Source organism: Thunnus maccoyii, chromosome 7, assembly GCF_910596095.1.
Source record: "Thunnus maccoyii chromosome 7, fThuMac1.1, whole genome shotgun sequence".
NCBI classification, from domain to species: domain Eukaryota; kingdom Metazoa; phylum Chordata; class Actinopteri; order Scombriformes; family Scombridae; genus Thunnus; species Thunnus maccoyii.
Genome location: NC_056539.1, coordinates 35,033,280 through 35,048,064, shown reverse-complemented (window position 1 = coordinate 35,048,064; position 14,785 = coordinate 35,033,280). Strand labels below are relative to the sequence as shown.

Sequence of the window (14,785 nt, the reverse complement as noted above, 5' to 3'; positions counted from 1 at the left end):
TCCCTTCATCCTGGGTCATCCTGTGGTCGAACCGCGGATCTGAAGGTTAATGTAACAGTTTGTAACATAAGGTTATTTCTGTTCAAACCTATTATTACATGTTCAAAACAAACCGCAGACTTGGTCCTATAAACATGTGAACGCCCTGAAGGACGAGCAACAATCTGTCATGAAATATGATGTTGCCACCATCTGCATTCTGCGTGTTCATACATCTCTTTTGTAGGCTGTCAGCTCTGTCCAAAGTTAAAAAAGGCACCTGCCGACTCCTATTAAGATCACTGATTAACATGTCTGTAATTAATTCGTACACAAACTGAAATGTAAAGTTACAGCTGGAACTATTTCTTAATTAACAACAGTGAATCCATTCTTCTGTCTCTGACTACAGCGCACAATGACATTATTATTTTTCTTGTGTACAGATTAAACAAACCAGACAGGTGCTCATTTGAACTTAAAATGTGTTGGCAAATTTATTTCTTAACTTGTCACAGAGCCAGGTTAGCAGTTTCCCCTGCTTCCAGTTTTTATGCTAACCTAATGTTTGCAACACAGACATGTGACTGATATCTGAACATGTCACTCAGAGAGAAAACATTAGACTCCTTTGAAGTGGCAGTGGCCTGTTCTCAAAGACGAAATGGCAGTTAGTGACCTGACAAAGTGCCACATTTAGCTTGACTCTCGATTCTGAGGAGTTTGTTTCAGTTGTAAACATGTTAATTTCTCTGTTTGTTACTGCGGTAAGAAGAGCGACAAAACACGACATTATAGTTTGGTTAGGACTTGTTTGAGTTGAGCAGTAAAATGAGTTTATATCAAGCTAAGAAGCCACAGAAGTAAAGTCCAAGTCAGACTTCATCAACACAATAACTACTGTAGCTGGTGAGCTAACTGCTAATATGCTAGAGCTTGTCACAATAGATCTCCCAGCTAGCTAGCTTACTAACTATCAGTTTCCATTTTAAATGTTAGTGTGACCGAGCTTTAACGTATATTTTCTCAAGATGCGGGTGAGAATTACAGCTACAAACTCATTGAAGCAGCATTTCTGAATCACGTTAATGCTGCACTGTTCCAAATTACAAACTAGCATGCTAGCTCAGAGACGCTAGCTAACCTGAACTGACTTAATATTTGCTTTGTTTTAGATGATAACAGGAAATATATATTATAATTAAAAAACATTTAAAGAACATTTAAAGGATTTATTTTTAAATAGAAAAAACGTCTGTGTCATAATCCTACAGGCACACAGATATACCAAATAATTACCTGATCATTAAAATCACATATGAGATAAATAATTTATCTACAAAAACACAACAGACAGGAAAAACTGTTTTGACGCAGTTACTGAAAGAGCATTTTGCTAATCCTTCTCTTAGTACTCAACAAGTTTAACGTCTCTAAATGTATTCAACTTCTCAGACAGACCAACAGATAGAAGTTGGTCAGTTTTATGTATAAGAAAATTGAAATGATGTTTGAATAACAAACATGTTCATGTAAAACTAGCTAGCTACCTTGGCAATTAGTGTGTATTAGCGTGTTGTGTTATTTTTCTCACCACAGTAAAAATAGCAGAGAAGACATGGTCTGTCTTAAGTCCTGATGGAACAATTGTGTTTTTGTTTCTCATATCTTGAGTAATCTCCAGCCTGCACATTGAAACCAGACCAACATTCAGCAAACCCTCAGTGAGTACGTGGCATGACAGCAGAGCTACAGAACAGGAACAAAGTTGTTGTTGGTGATTAAATTTCAGCTGTAGATGTTGCAGAGAGTTTAGTTTCTGGTGCAATTTGGTCCAAATAAATTATTTTGTTTGCAGAGAAGATAATAGAACTGCATCATTTTTGTGTTTTTTTTTTTGTGGTTGTGGCAAACAGAAGCAGAGAGGAGTGTCTCTGCTTTGCGTCAGGTGATCACTGGCAGTGGGCAGTCTTACAGGTAGGCTCTGCTCCTGGCATGAAGCCGTTGCTGAGGCTGTTGGGACTGGGCGGTGTGGCCAGAGTGGGTGTCGCTTCGACCCTGGGGGCAGGCTCTACCATGGAGCAGCTCTTCTGTGGTAGCCGGGGCTGGCCCAGCACAGTTTTGGGGACAACAGACGCCTGCCGCTGCCCATCGGCCCGCAGCGGCGGCCTAATGGGTGCAGGGCCCGTGGGTGTGACATCACAGCTGGGTTGTTTGGGGCTGTGTGAAGGGGAGGGGCTGAGGGCACTTTGGCCTGCACTTTTTGACTTGTCTTCCTGCGGCGGTGACTGCTGATCTGATGGCGGGGCCTCCGTGTTTGTGGGGGCAGGGCCTGTAGACTCAGGGGGCAGGTCCTGCTGAATGCTGCTCTGCCTCAATGTCCCTGAGCCTGGAATCTCACAGCTGTCAGTACGACGCCGCGAACCCTCATGCATCCGACTGGTGGCCACGACGGCCTTCATGGCTGCCTGTCGACACAAACACATAAAAAACATAAACATACATAAACACTTAAACAGTGGAAGACAACCAAAGCAGCATCTGGGATGCCTCACATCACAACAAAAAGCCTGTTAGGATGTTTTTACCCGTTTGACAAGTTGAACGTTACCAATAGGAGCACAGAGCTCTCTTCAAACTGACACAGTGACCATGTCAAAAGACTAAGACATTGGTAGGCAAAAAGTGGCCCATGGGCCAAATGTGGCCCTCCAACAGAAATATTTGGCTCCCTAACAAAAGCTGAAGTTTTTATAGATTGCATAAAGTCTTCTACATGACTCTTTATAAATCTACATTAGATAACGTTGTATACACAAAGCTCATGTAAATCCAATACCACTCTAAAATTGTTTTATATAAACAAAAGCATATCAAAAAGAGCCTTAAAACATCCTGTAGTTTGATCCTGGCATAACAGATCCCCAAAGCCAGCGTGTGACTGATTTGTTCAAGCTTTCAGTTAAGTCACTGCTTCCATTTAAAAACACTAAATAGGTTTTTTGTGTTTGTTCTGTCACCAAACTCACTGTGAACTTAGTTAAACACCCAGACGGCATCCTCACCTTCAGTTTGCGTCGAGCATTGAACTCCTGCAGTTTCCTCTGGGTGGTGTCCATGTGGGAGAAGCGAGCAGCTTTACCCAGCACCCAGGGGTGCTGCAGGGCCTCTCGGACACTGAGGCGCTTGTGAGGGTCGAGGACGATCAGCTTACTGACCTGCAGATGGACAACCGGGGACAGGACTGAGTTTAGACCACCTGTCCATGAAAGAACCTTCTACAGGTAGAGCTCAATGTGGCAGAGGTCAAGTCTGATTGACCTGTTTGGCAGGCAAGTATAAAGATGTTCAAGACGAGTCAAGTCTCAAGACCCTCCATAAAAGTCCAAGACATTCCTGACATTTCCAAGTCCTGTCTCAAGTCATTCAAGGCAAGTCCTATTCATTTGAAATGGGTCAGAGTTAGTGTCAAGTCACTGAAAAGACTCATTCAAGAACAGCCCAAGAGAAGTCTCAAGTCCCTCCAGACAAGCCCGGGTAATTGAAAATAAGTTCAAATCAAGTTACAAGTCAAGTGTTGAGTCATTTGAAACTAATCAAAATCAAGACTCAGGTATTTCAAGACAAGCCTCAACTCATCCCAGATAAGTCCAAGTCAGACCAGTCTCAGCCTCAACTTCTTTGAGACGAGTCCAAGTCAAGTCTTAAATCATTAAGAGCAATTTCAACTTAAGTCTCAAGTCATTCGAAAAACAAGTCATTCGAAACAGGTCCAAGTCCGGAGTCATTTCACAATAGTGTTTCAGTTAATTCGTAACTCCTTTAAAACAAGTCCAAGTCAAATATTGTGTCATTCAAGACAACCTGAGATTCAAATTATCCCAGATGAGTCCAAGTTATTTATGACCACTTCAAGCCAGTTCTCAAATCATGTCACAATTCATTTCAATTCAAAATTCTTTTCATAGACTTTACTGTCATATGCAGAAATAAACTAGTTATCAATGTCTCAATGTTGCTATGGCTCTTCCTGGTGCTGTAAATTATTCTATTTAAAATATACTAGAAGTTTAATTTGAAAAAAGTATTTATTGGACAAATAAATACAGACACACACACACACATTCATATCCACCCACCACTCACGTACATCCATATCTACTGAGGTAGACAAGGTGATAACAGTTGTGCTGAGAACAGTATTGAAATATGTGCAAAATGACAAATGAGGTGTGCATATTGTTCAGATGAATGCAAATTTCAAAAGTCACTTCAAAACAAATCCGAGTCACTTGAGAGTCCAAGTCAAGTGTCAAGCAACTGGAAACTGGTTCAAGACAGGTTCAAGTTACAGTTAATTCAGAACTGCTTTAAGACAGGTCCAAGTCATGTCTCAAATCACTTCAAAACATTCATTTTATTATTTTATTTGAGACCATTCCATGTCAAGTCTCAAGTCATCCAGATAAGTCCAAGTCATTCAACACCAGCCTCAACTTCCAAACTGGACTAAGAATTAATCCTGCATAGCCTTAAGCTATTTTGAGATACTCCACGCTGCTTGAAGCGTCTTACTGTGTGCTTAACAATGGCAGGTGAATTCACAATGGAGAAGATACTCTGAACTTCTGAGAACAGCAAAAAGAAGTCCTCTTTAATCTCCAAGGAATAGAAAAGAAAATTAATCAACTTTACATTGCTATGACAAACTTGACAGAGCAATATGGCCTCACTACAATCAAAAGTGGACTATATGGAAAATAAGAGCAGATAGCCAAACCTCTTGATTGTTGGAGTTCTGGAGTGATCCGAGGGAGCCGATTCGGTGGCTTTCCTGCGATGCCTGATTCCTGGCCTACTTGGGAAGGAAAACTTCCTGAAACCACTAGCCCTGGAGACGAGCCATCGGATTGCAGTGCGTAACAGGATCAACCCACAGAAATGATATCGACCCACCATAGTGAAATTCCTGAACTATCAGGACAAGATGAGGATCCTGTGTCTGCCACGTGAGCAAGGAGAGCTTCAGTTTAACGGTAAAAGAATATACCTCTTCCCTGACCTTAGGGAAGCATTTCAGTCCAAAGGCAGGGCTTTCCTGCTGGTGAAAAAGAAGCTCCAAAATTTGAGAATAAGGAATGCCATGTTCTTCCCGGTGACATTATCTTTTGACCATGTTGGCACTAAATTAAGGTTTGGCTCACCTGATGAGTTAGAGAATTTTGTGAATGAAATCCAGACCAGTGATCCTTTATCCCCTATGCAATAGAAAAGTCACATCTGCCTGCGGTATACTGTGTAAAATAAGCCTGATGCCCCATAGATAATGGATTAAATCATTTCATGTTTTTTGTTATCACTTATCATTACCTATCTCACTTAGGCCCTGTTTACACCTGGCATTAACATGTGTCTTGGGTGATCCCATCACAAGTGGACAGCTCAAAATATGTCTGTTTACACCTGGCTGTGCTCAGATCTCACTTCCCTGCTCTATATACAAATAAACATGTAACACAGCAAAACTGTAGTTATCATATTGACAGGACAGAGGAAACTATCCAACAACTGTAGCTTCTGAAATATTTTTTTAGACAGCCACGAGGTATACATTTACATGCCCATGTATGCTAGATAAGGACACAGGAAAGGAAGAGCCCTAAGCTATATGTTGCCTTTGACCCTTTAACCTGTCCTGTTTACTCTGTGACTCAGGATGCTACCTTATCTCAGCCTAAGCCAGAATGGAAAGAGAGGAGTCGGCCTCCTAAAACACATTCCTTCTCTCAAGGACATGCTCACATTAAGAGAGCAAATGATCATCCTTCCACAACTCTGCACATTAAAGTGATAAGCCAATCGTTTGGTCTTTCATTACCTTTACACCTGTTATCAAACAAGTTGAACAGAGGAGGCAGCAATGCACTTCCCATGCCTAGTCTGCAGGAAAATAGAGGACGTCAGTTGAGTAGGCGTCCTTCAATGCAGGCCAGGACACATTGTGTTTACACTGCTAAATGAATGTGGCCTCATGCGGCCCAGACACACCTGTACTTAGAGCTGTCCACTCTGTCCACTCGTGTAAACAGGGCCGTAACGACAAAAAAACTGGGATAATATCTAAGAAGCATGTTCCTATACACATGCAACAATTGAACAATGATTATTGATTATTTGACTTCAAATAATGAGAGTGTGGGTAGGCAGAGAGGTATAGGCCGACTGTCAACACAGTGGCATTTAAAAAAAAAATTAATAAAGACTAATTTACTGACTGATAGATTAAGAGAAACAACGTAAATGGAATGGAAATGATCCGGCTCTGATTTATTATTTAATCTACTGAAGATTCCTTGGTTGACTTTATTTCCCATTTGTTTTATCCTATATTCTTGGCCTCCAGTCCACCATTTTTAATTTTCTTTTTAATTTTTGCATTTTGATGTTAATGATGTTGTTGTCATTTTGTTCTTATTACAATTATTACCTTGGGCCTTTATTTCAGTGGACTATAGCCATTAAAAAACAACCAATGCGTGTCAGCTTGTGCCTTCTTCAGGGTGTAGAGACACAAAGAAACAGAGGTGCATTGGTGTGTTTTTTTAAGACTCTAGCCCACTGAAATAAAGGCCTTTTATTTTTCAAACCTATCTTGAGTGTGTGAACCTGGATTTTTCATGCCATTTTTTGGTCATAATTTTTCAGCTCTCCTTGATCTGTGTTGAACAAGTTGAGAAATTTTATATTGGTTCTATTCATATATCAGACCATGCTCCTGTCTTTTTAGTTATGTCCATTTCAAATAACAACTCAAAGAGATACAGCTTGAAATGCAATAGGTCTATATTAGCTGAAAGATTTCTGTTCCATGGCCCAAAGGGAATTACAGATGTTTATCCAGGAGACTGATAATGAATGTACAGATCCCTCAAACTTATGGGAAACAACTAAAGCTTTTTAAGGGACATAATTATATCAAGAAAAAAAATGTTGAAAGAACAGAGACACCTTGAAGTACAGTTACAGGAAGCAGATTTGAACATAAGTGTAATGGTTGCAAAGCCAACTGGGATAAAGTTATAAGAACCAGAACTGCTCTGAATACACTCTTATCTCAAAATGCAGAAAAGGTATTTTTCAAACAAAAACATAAGATACACAAATACGCTAATAGGTCAGGGCGGTACCTTAATTTAATTTATTAAGTAACAAATCCTCAAATAAAACTATCACTAGAATTAAGGATAAGAATGGTAAGCCACATCATACCACACCTGAAACTGCTAAAGCGTTTAATGATTTTCATTTGTCTTTGTATACCTCAGAATCACTGGACTTGGAGGATAAAATGAATGATTTCTTTCAACATATAAGACTTCCTAAGGTTTCTGAAGAAGACAGGAATAAATGTGATGTGGATATGGAGTAAGGGACTGGTCCCCAATAGCAATATACCTGAAAGAGGAATGGTCAAGAGTAATAAGTATGGGGGTAACAAATATAACAGTATAAGCACATACAAACTGCTTTTTGTAAATTCACCAGGTTGTGATTACTGCTGTTTTTTTGTTTTTTATTTCAATTGTTTGTTTGTTGTTTTCTTGCCGTGTTTGTGTTTGCTCTTGTGTTGTGGTTTTCAGTATGTCTTGTCTTAATTGTAGGTCCTTGCATTGTATCATTTTGTTGCTGTTGAAAATAGAAGACAAGTCCTAGTCAAGTGTCAAGGCATTCGAAAAAAGGACCAAGTTTGGAGTCATTCAAAGTCAAGCGTCATTCTACCGAAGTTCAACTGGAGTGTCGAGTCATTCCAGACAAGTTCCAGTTAATTCTTATTTCCTTTAAACAAGTCCAAGTCAAGACAACCCAAGATTCAAATTATCCTAGTTGAAGTCAGGTTATTTATGACCACTTCAAGTCAAGTCTGAGTCATTCAAAACAAGTTTACATCAAGTCTCAAGTACAAATCCAAGTCACTTGAGAGTCCAAGTCAAGTGTCCTGCCATGGGAAACAGGTTCAAAACAGGTTCAAGTTCTAGTTAATGTATAACTCCTTTAAGACAAGTCCAAGTCAAGTATAATTCAAGACAACTTGAGATTCAAGTTATTCCAGGTAAGTCGAAGTCAAAGACCACGTTACATTAAGTCATTCCAGACAAGTCCATGGAATTTGAAATAAGTCAATTTCAAGTCCCAAATAATTGCAAATAAGGTCAAGTCAACTCCTTTACAACAGGTCCAGGTCAAGTCTAGAATCATTCTGCACAAGACAAAGTCATCCAAGTCATTCTTTACGAGTCCAGTCAAGTCACAACTCCTTCAACAGTCCAAGTCATTTTAAGAGCTGTCCAAAACAAGTCTCAAGTCATTCCAAACAAAACAAGTGTAGTGTAATCTTACACAGACAGCTTCCCATTTATACTGGTGACAGTTGTTTGTGTGCCTAAAAAAAAACAGTTTAGTAAAATGTGTCACGTCATGTGATTGTTGATCACTGATCAACTGAAATGTAGACTGTGAATGAATCATGTTCATGTCGAGACCCAGGAACTCACCAGATCCTTGGCATTGAGAGAGACCTCGTCCCACCACGGAGACACAAACTCGTAGTCACAGTTGAGGATGCGGCTGTACATGTATTGATCCCCCCGTGGGTCAAAGAAGGGCTCAAACCCACAGAGTCTAGAGAGCAGGACACAGGTCAGATCAGTGTTAGTGGCTGTTACCAGACAGGAGAAACATAATAGGACTGTACTGTGTAAATCTGATATTCATAGAAGAGGAAATGACAGATCTAAAACTGGAACTTTTCTTTATCAGATATTAATCAACAAACTCACCAATCACAACCAGGCTGCAATGCTGGAGGCTATGTTCTCTGTTTATATTCTGGGCATTAGTTTACATTTACAGTTAAAATTTAGTTATTAAGTTATTAAAGTTATTAAGGCTGACTTGAGTGCTACTAAAAATTTGATGTCTTTTGGGCCAACAGTTTTTTTATTTTCATATTCCTGGCAGCGTAGACAGAGCTTTGAAACAGCAGTTATTCCTTTATGGTTGCAGGTAAAATCCTTTTTGTGTGAAAAAATAATCATAACACAAAGTCTACTCACTAGCTTTTCCTGAGTTTTCAGCTGCTTTTATCACCATCTCTTTATTTTACAGGTCTGAAATGTTTTAAAAAGCTTCATAGAAAGTTTCATACAAACTGCCACTAATTATTGAGGAAATATAGAAAAATCTCTGAGATTTTAGTCACAGCTTAGTTAGTTGTGTTTTACTGCAGTTGTTGAAAGAGCAGTTCTATAGACAGGTTTCCAATAATCAAGAATATGTGCACAGCAGGTGGCAGAAAACATGTTTCTACAACATCCTAACAGCTTCTATCTGCACATTTTCAGTATTTAGAAATAAATCAACACACTGGAGACCATTGATATCACTATTTAGAGGTGAATTTGTATGCAACACACATCATCGTACCTTTGACAGACATCCGTCAGGTCTGATCAGATAACATGACACATACTTCAGTAAGAAACAGCAGCTAACACAGAGTACACAGAATTAGCTCTACAGATAGAGAGAAATTAACTGAGAGCCTCTCAAACATCACTGAGTTAAAAACACAACTCGAGAATAAAATATGAAAAAGATGTCAACATAAAAAGTAACGTTAGCATTAATTAAAAAGTAACATTTGACTAAAAAATAAAAACTAAGGTTTGCATAAAAAATAAAAACATAAAGTTAGCTTGAAAAAATGTAATGTTAGCACGAAAATTAAAAAAGTAACGTTAGCATAAAAAACAAAAAGTAATGTTAGCATAAAATAAAAAGTAACATTTGACTGAAAAATAAAAAGGTTAGCATAAAAACTTAAGAAGTAACAGTAGCATAAGATAAAAAGTTATGTTAGCATTAGAAGTAACATTAGCATAAAATAAAACGTTATGTTAGCATAAAAAGTAACAGTAGCATAAAAAATAAAAAAGTAAGAAACCTGTCTATTTGAAAATATTTTATATATATATATATTTAAAATATAATTGAACAACTAATTATTATTATTCAAAATCCAAGTAATTAAACCTTTTACAGACTGTGTTTGGTGACAGTTGTGTCCATAAATTCTCTGACTGAAGGCTACATAAGCTTTAGTGTGAAGGAAACACCTCCTGCTGCCTTCAAATGGAACCTGTGATTTTGTGTTTTTGATACAGGTACTCAAGTGGTTAAAATAAACAGTTTGTGGCTTATTTTGTGTTTTCTGCATTTAAACACCACATAAAGAAAAATGAAAAGGGGAATGACCTCCATAAACTAAACCACTGTAATAAATATGACTATGTGTCACATGTCAGCCGAGCTATCAGAACATTTCCACCTCTGGAGTCTAAAAGCTGAGCTGAAGCTGACGTTTATTATTGACAGTAAATATGTGAACGCACCATGAACGCACATAAATAATGTGTTACACATGATGTCATCGCTTCTAACGACCTTAATGAGACAGACTGAGTCAGTACTGTGTGTGTATGTGTGTGTTACTCTGTGTGTGTGTGTGTGTTTGTGAGTTACTGTGTGTGGTCAGGGAGGTGTTAATGGACTCACAGGATGTAGAGGATGACGCCCACTGACCACATGTCCACCTCGGGGCCGTAGGCGTTTCCCCGCAGGATCTCTGGAGCTGCAGGCAGAGGAGCCTGTTAGCCAGATGGCTGACAGGAGCTCTAACGGAGAGTCATGTAAAATCTACAGTACATAGTACTACATCATAGTGTAGTAGGTGTGATGGACTCACCGCAGTAACCTGGTGTGCCACAGACCGTCTTCATGGTCACCTGGTCATCAATGATTTTGGAAAGTCCAAAGTCAGCTGAAAGGGAAGATTTCTCCATTAAAAATTAAAAATATTGTCCATTGTTTCCTTCGAATATTCAGCTCTTGATGTAAAACTGCATCTATGTGTTCAGAAGAGGGTGGAGAAGGAGAGGATGGTGGAGGTGAACAGAGGAGAATGGAGGTGAACAAAGGAGGGTGGAAGTGAACAGAGGAGGGTGGAGATGAAGCAGAGGATGGTGGAGATGAAGCAGAGGATGGTGGAGATGAAACAGAGGATGGTGGAGATGAAGCAGAGGATGGTGGAGATGAAGCAGAGGATGGTGGAGATGAAGCAGAGGATGGTGGAGGTGAAGCAGAGGATGGTGGAGATGAAGCAGAGGATGGTGGAGGTGAAGCAGAGGAGGGTGGAGATGAAACAGAGGATGGTGGAGGAGAAGCAGAGGAGGGTGGAGATGAAGCAGAGGATGGTGGAGATGAAACAGAGGATGGTGGAGGAGAAGCAGAGGAGGGTGGAGATGAAGCAGAGGATGGTGGAGGTGAAGCAGAGGAGGGTGGAGATGAAGCAGAGGATGGTGGAGATGAAGCAGAGGATGGTGGAGGTGAAGCAGAAGAGGGTGGAGATGAAGCAGAGGATGGTGGAGGTGAAGCAGAGGATGGTGGAGATGAAGCAGAGGATGGTGGAGGTGAAGCAGAGGATGGTGGAGATGAAGCAGAGGATGGTGGAGGTGAAGCAGAGGATGGTGGAGATGAAGCAGAGGATGGTGGAGGTGAAGCAGAAGAGGGTGGAAGAGGACAAAGGAGGGTGGAGGCGGAGGACAGAATGTCTCTCAGCAGCTGAGTCTAAAGGAAGTTGATGGAGGAGGAAGGTGATGGAGGAGGAAGGTGATGGAGGAGGAAGGTGATGGAGGAGGAAGGTGATGTAGGAGGTTTCCACTTGTAACCATTAGTCAGAGGATCAGCTGCCGACAGCCTAACTGGGCAAATAATAAACCAGAGTGACTCTGTGAAGCTGTGAGTGTTTCCTGTAACACTTTCTGTAACATCAGCTAACAGCTCAGGGAGAAACGTGATTTAGTGTGAAAATATTTCAGCTAATCTGACAGATGGAAACATAGCATCAACATAAATAGTAAAAATAATACATTTAATTTGTATTGCACTTTTCATTCACAGTGAATCTCAAAGTGCTGCTGCATTAAAAGCATAAAACACACAACATTAAGAAAATAATATGAGTTCAGATGAAAAAGCCTCCTGAATAGAAACATTTTAGGCCTTTTTTAGAAGACTCTCAGGTCTGTGCTGGCCTCAGATTGTTAGGAAGGCTGTTCCACAAGTGGAGCTTGGTACCGGGGCCCCCATGGTGTGGGGGTTAGTACTGGGGGCCCCATAGTGCGGAGCTTAGAACTGGGGGCCCATGGTGTGGGGGTTAGTACTGTGGAGCTTAGTACTGGGGGCCCGGAGGAGCAAGCTGCTGGCAGATCTGAGAGTTCGGGTGGAGGTTTGATGGATTTGTATGTGAACAGCAGGACTTTGTGGTCCATCCTGAAGGGAACTGGGAACCAGTGCAGTGAAAACAGAACTGGTTTATATGTTGGTGTTTTCACTGTCATCAGGATCCTGGCAGCTCTGGTCTGAATGTTCTGGAACTTCTGGAGGCTCCTGCCAGGATCCCTGTGAGGAGATCAGAGTAGTAGTCCAGTCTGGAGGAGATAAAGGACAAGTTTCTCTAACAGCGTTAGAGAGGAGCAGCATGTTTTTAAGATGGTAGAAAGAGGTTGTAGAGGATAAACAGCATGTAGAGGGTAAAGAGGTTGTAGAAGATAAACAGGGTGTAGAGGGTAAACAGATTGTAGAGGATAATCAGCATGTAGAAGGTAAACAGGATGTAGAGGATAATCAGCATGTAGAGGGTAAACCGGATGTAGAGGGTAAAGAGTTTGTAGAAGATAAACAGAGTGTAGAGAGTAAACGGATTGTAGAGGATAATCAGCATGTAGAGGGTAAACAAGATGTAGATGGTAAGCAGGATGTAGAAGGTAAGCAGGATGTAGATGGTAAGCAGGATGTAGATGGTAAGCAGGATGTAGAAGGTAAGCAGGATGTAGAAGGTAAGCAGGATGTAGAAGGTAAGCAGGATGTAGAAGGTAAGCAGGATGTAGAAGGTAAGCAGGATGTAGAAGGTAAGCAGGATGTAGATGGTAAGCAGGATGTAGATGGTAAGCAGGATGTAGATTTTAAGCAGGATGTAGAAGGTAAGCAGGATGTAGAGGGCAAACAGGATCGGGCTGAGAACTGATCCTTGTAGAACACTCAGTGAGACATACTCAGTCCTACCAGAAAGGTAGGAGGTTCGAGATAGGTCTGTAGCTGGCAAGAACTTCTGGGTCCAGAGTGGGCATCTTGTGTAGGGGTCAATGAGGGTAGATGGAACTCTTCTAGTTTGTAAGGAGAGGTTTGCAGTTTGGGTGATCAGGGGGCTGAGAATGGGGATGTATGATTTAAGCAGAGCTGTGGGAATGGGGTCCATGGCACAAGTACAGGGTTTCATCTTCCTGAGAATTTCTCAATGTGACTCTGCCTTACACCAGTAACATGGAGTAGAGACGGTGAGCTCCCGGACAGAGGGTCAGTGAAAGGAGGAGGCAGAGAGGAAGAGTTGGACATCAGAGAGTGGATGTTGTTGACCTTGGCTCTGAAGGTCAGTGAAGCTGTTACATCGCTATTCTGTAGCCTCAATTGTGGAAGATGATTGTGGCCTAAAGAGATGATTCATGGTGGAAAAAGGATGCTTAGGGTTGCCAGGACTGTTATTTTGTTGGAGTAGAACTGTGACCGACCATCTTTAAGGGACTTAAATGGTAAATGAACTGCACTTGTATAGCACCTTTCTAGTCTTCTGACCACTCAAAGCACTTTTACAGTACAAGCCACATTCATCCATTCACACACACATTCATGTGCTGATGGCAGGCTGCCATGCAAGGTGCCTGCTCATCAGTAGGAACTAATCATTCACACACTGATGGCACAGCCATCGGGAGCAATTTGGGTTCAGTATCTTGCCCAAGGACACTTCAACATGTGGACTGGAGGAGCCAGGAATTGAACCGCTGAATTAAAACAGATGAATAAAGAAACCATTTAACTACGTAGCCGACTTAACCAAATCAACAAAAGCTGAGCAAGTACACGCCAGAATGAGACGCACGCGTGCCTGGTGGGATCCTGGCGTTATAGTGGCATACTGTACATGTTATGCTGCTTTCAGGTGCTGTCAGAAATATCCAATTTACAAGTTCAGTTTGCATGGCGAACATAAAACTAAGGGGATAATGTGACAGTGACGCGTAAGATTTGTGATGTTTGTGTCTACATTAACAGTTGATGGTAAAACTGAATCGTGCTAAATGAAACTATAAGTTCTATAAAACATGAACATCTAGAATTGGTTTGTTACCTATCTTCAGAGGAGCGTCCAGCGACAGGTCGGCGTACAGCAGGTTCTCAGGTTTCAGGTCACGATGCACAACGCCGTTCTCGTGTAAATACTGAAATAACACACACGACACCAAAATATTACAGAAACACAGTTTAACAGCTCAGTGTGTTCATTACAACCACAATATGACAGTGTTGGACAGAACAAACTGAAGTGGATGAAACAGCCTTCCGGTGAGGTGAAGGTGTTGGGGGTTGGGGGTCAGGGAGGATTTGGCAGGATGGACTGAAACACAGAATGAAACTCTGAACTGACAGATGGCCTCTTCCTCCAGCTCCAAGCATCCCCTGCTGCTCTCTGAACACATGCATCCTCTTCTCAGATCAACTGCAGCTCACTAGAATATTTCCATCCTATTTTCATTCACATTTTCAGTTTGAGCATAAGCTGCTGTGTAAATGGCAGAAACAGCCTCTTAACATCCACCCTTTTTTTTTGAATTTCCACCTTAAAGCTTAT

General features: G+C 41.0%; 1 protein-coding gene across 1 annotated transcript in view; it reads right to left on the bottom strand.

Moving 5' to 3' along the window:
- si:ch73-60h1.1 (calcium/calmodulin-dependent protein kinase type IV) overlaps nucleotides 1-14,785 on the bottom strand; it is a 30,166-nt gene continuing 15,381 nt past the window's right edge. The window contains exons 6-11 of the mRNA XM_042417922.1: nucleotides 14,285-14,375; nucleotides 10,784-10,858; nucleotides 10,594-10,669; nucleotides 8,532-8,658; nucleotides 3,045-3,197; nucleotides 1-2,447 (exon numbers count right to left, since the gene is read on the bottom strand). Of these exons, the coding sequence (XP_042273856.1) occupies nucleotides 1,932-2,447; nucleotides 3,045-3,197; nucleotides 8,532-8,658; nucleotides 10,594-10,669; nucleotides 10,784-10,858; nucleotides 14,285-14,375 (1,038 nt within the window). The 3' untranslated portion in view covers nucleotides 1-1,931. The remainder of the gene's footprint in view (nucleotides 2,448-3,044; nucleotides 3,198-8,531; nucleotides 8,659-10,593; nucleotides 10,670-10,783; nucleotides 10,859-14,284; nucleotides 14,376-14,785) is intronic.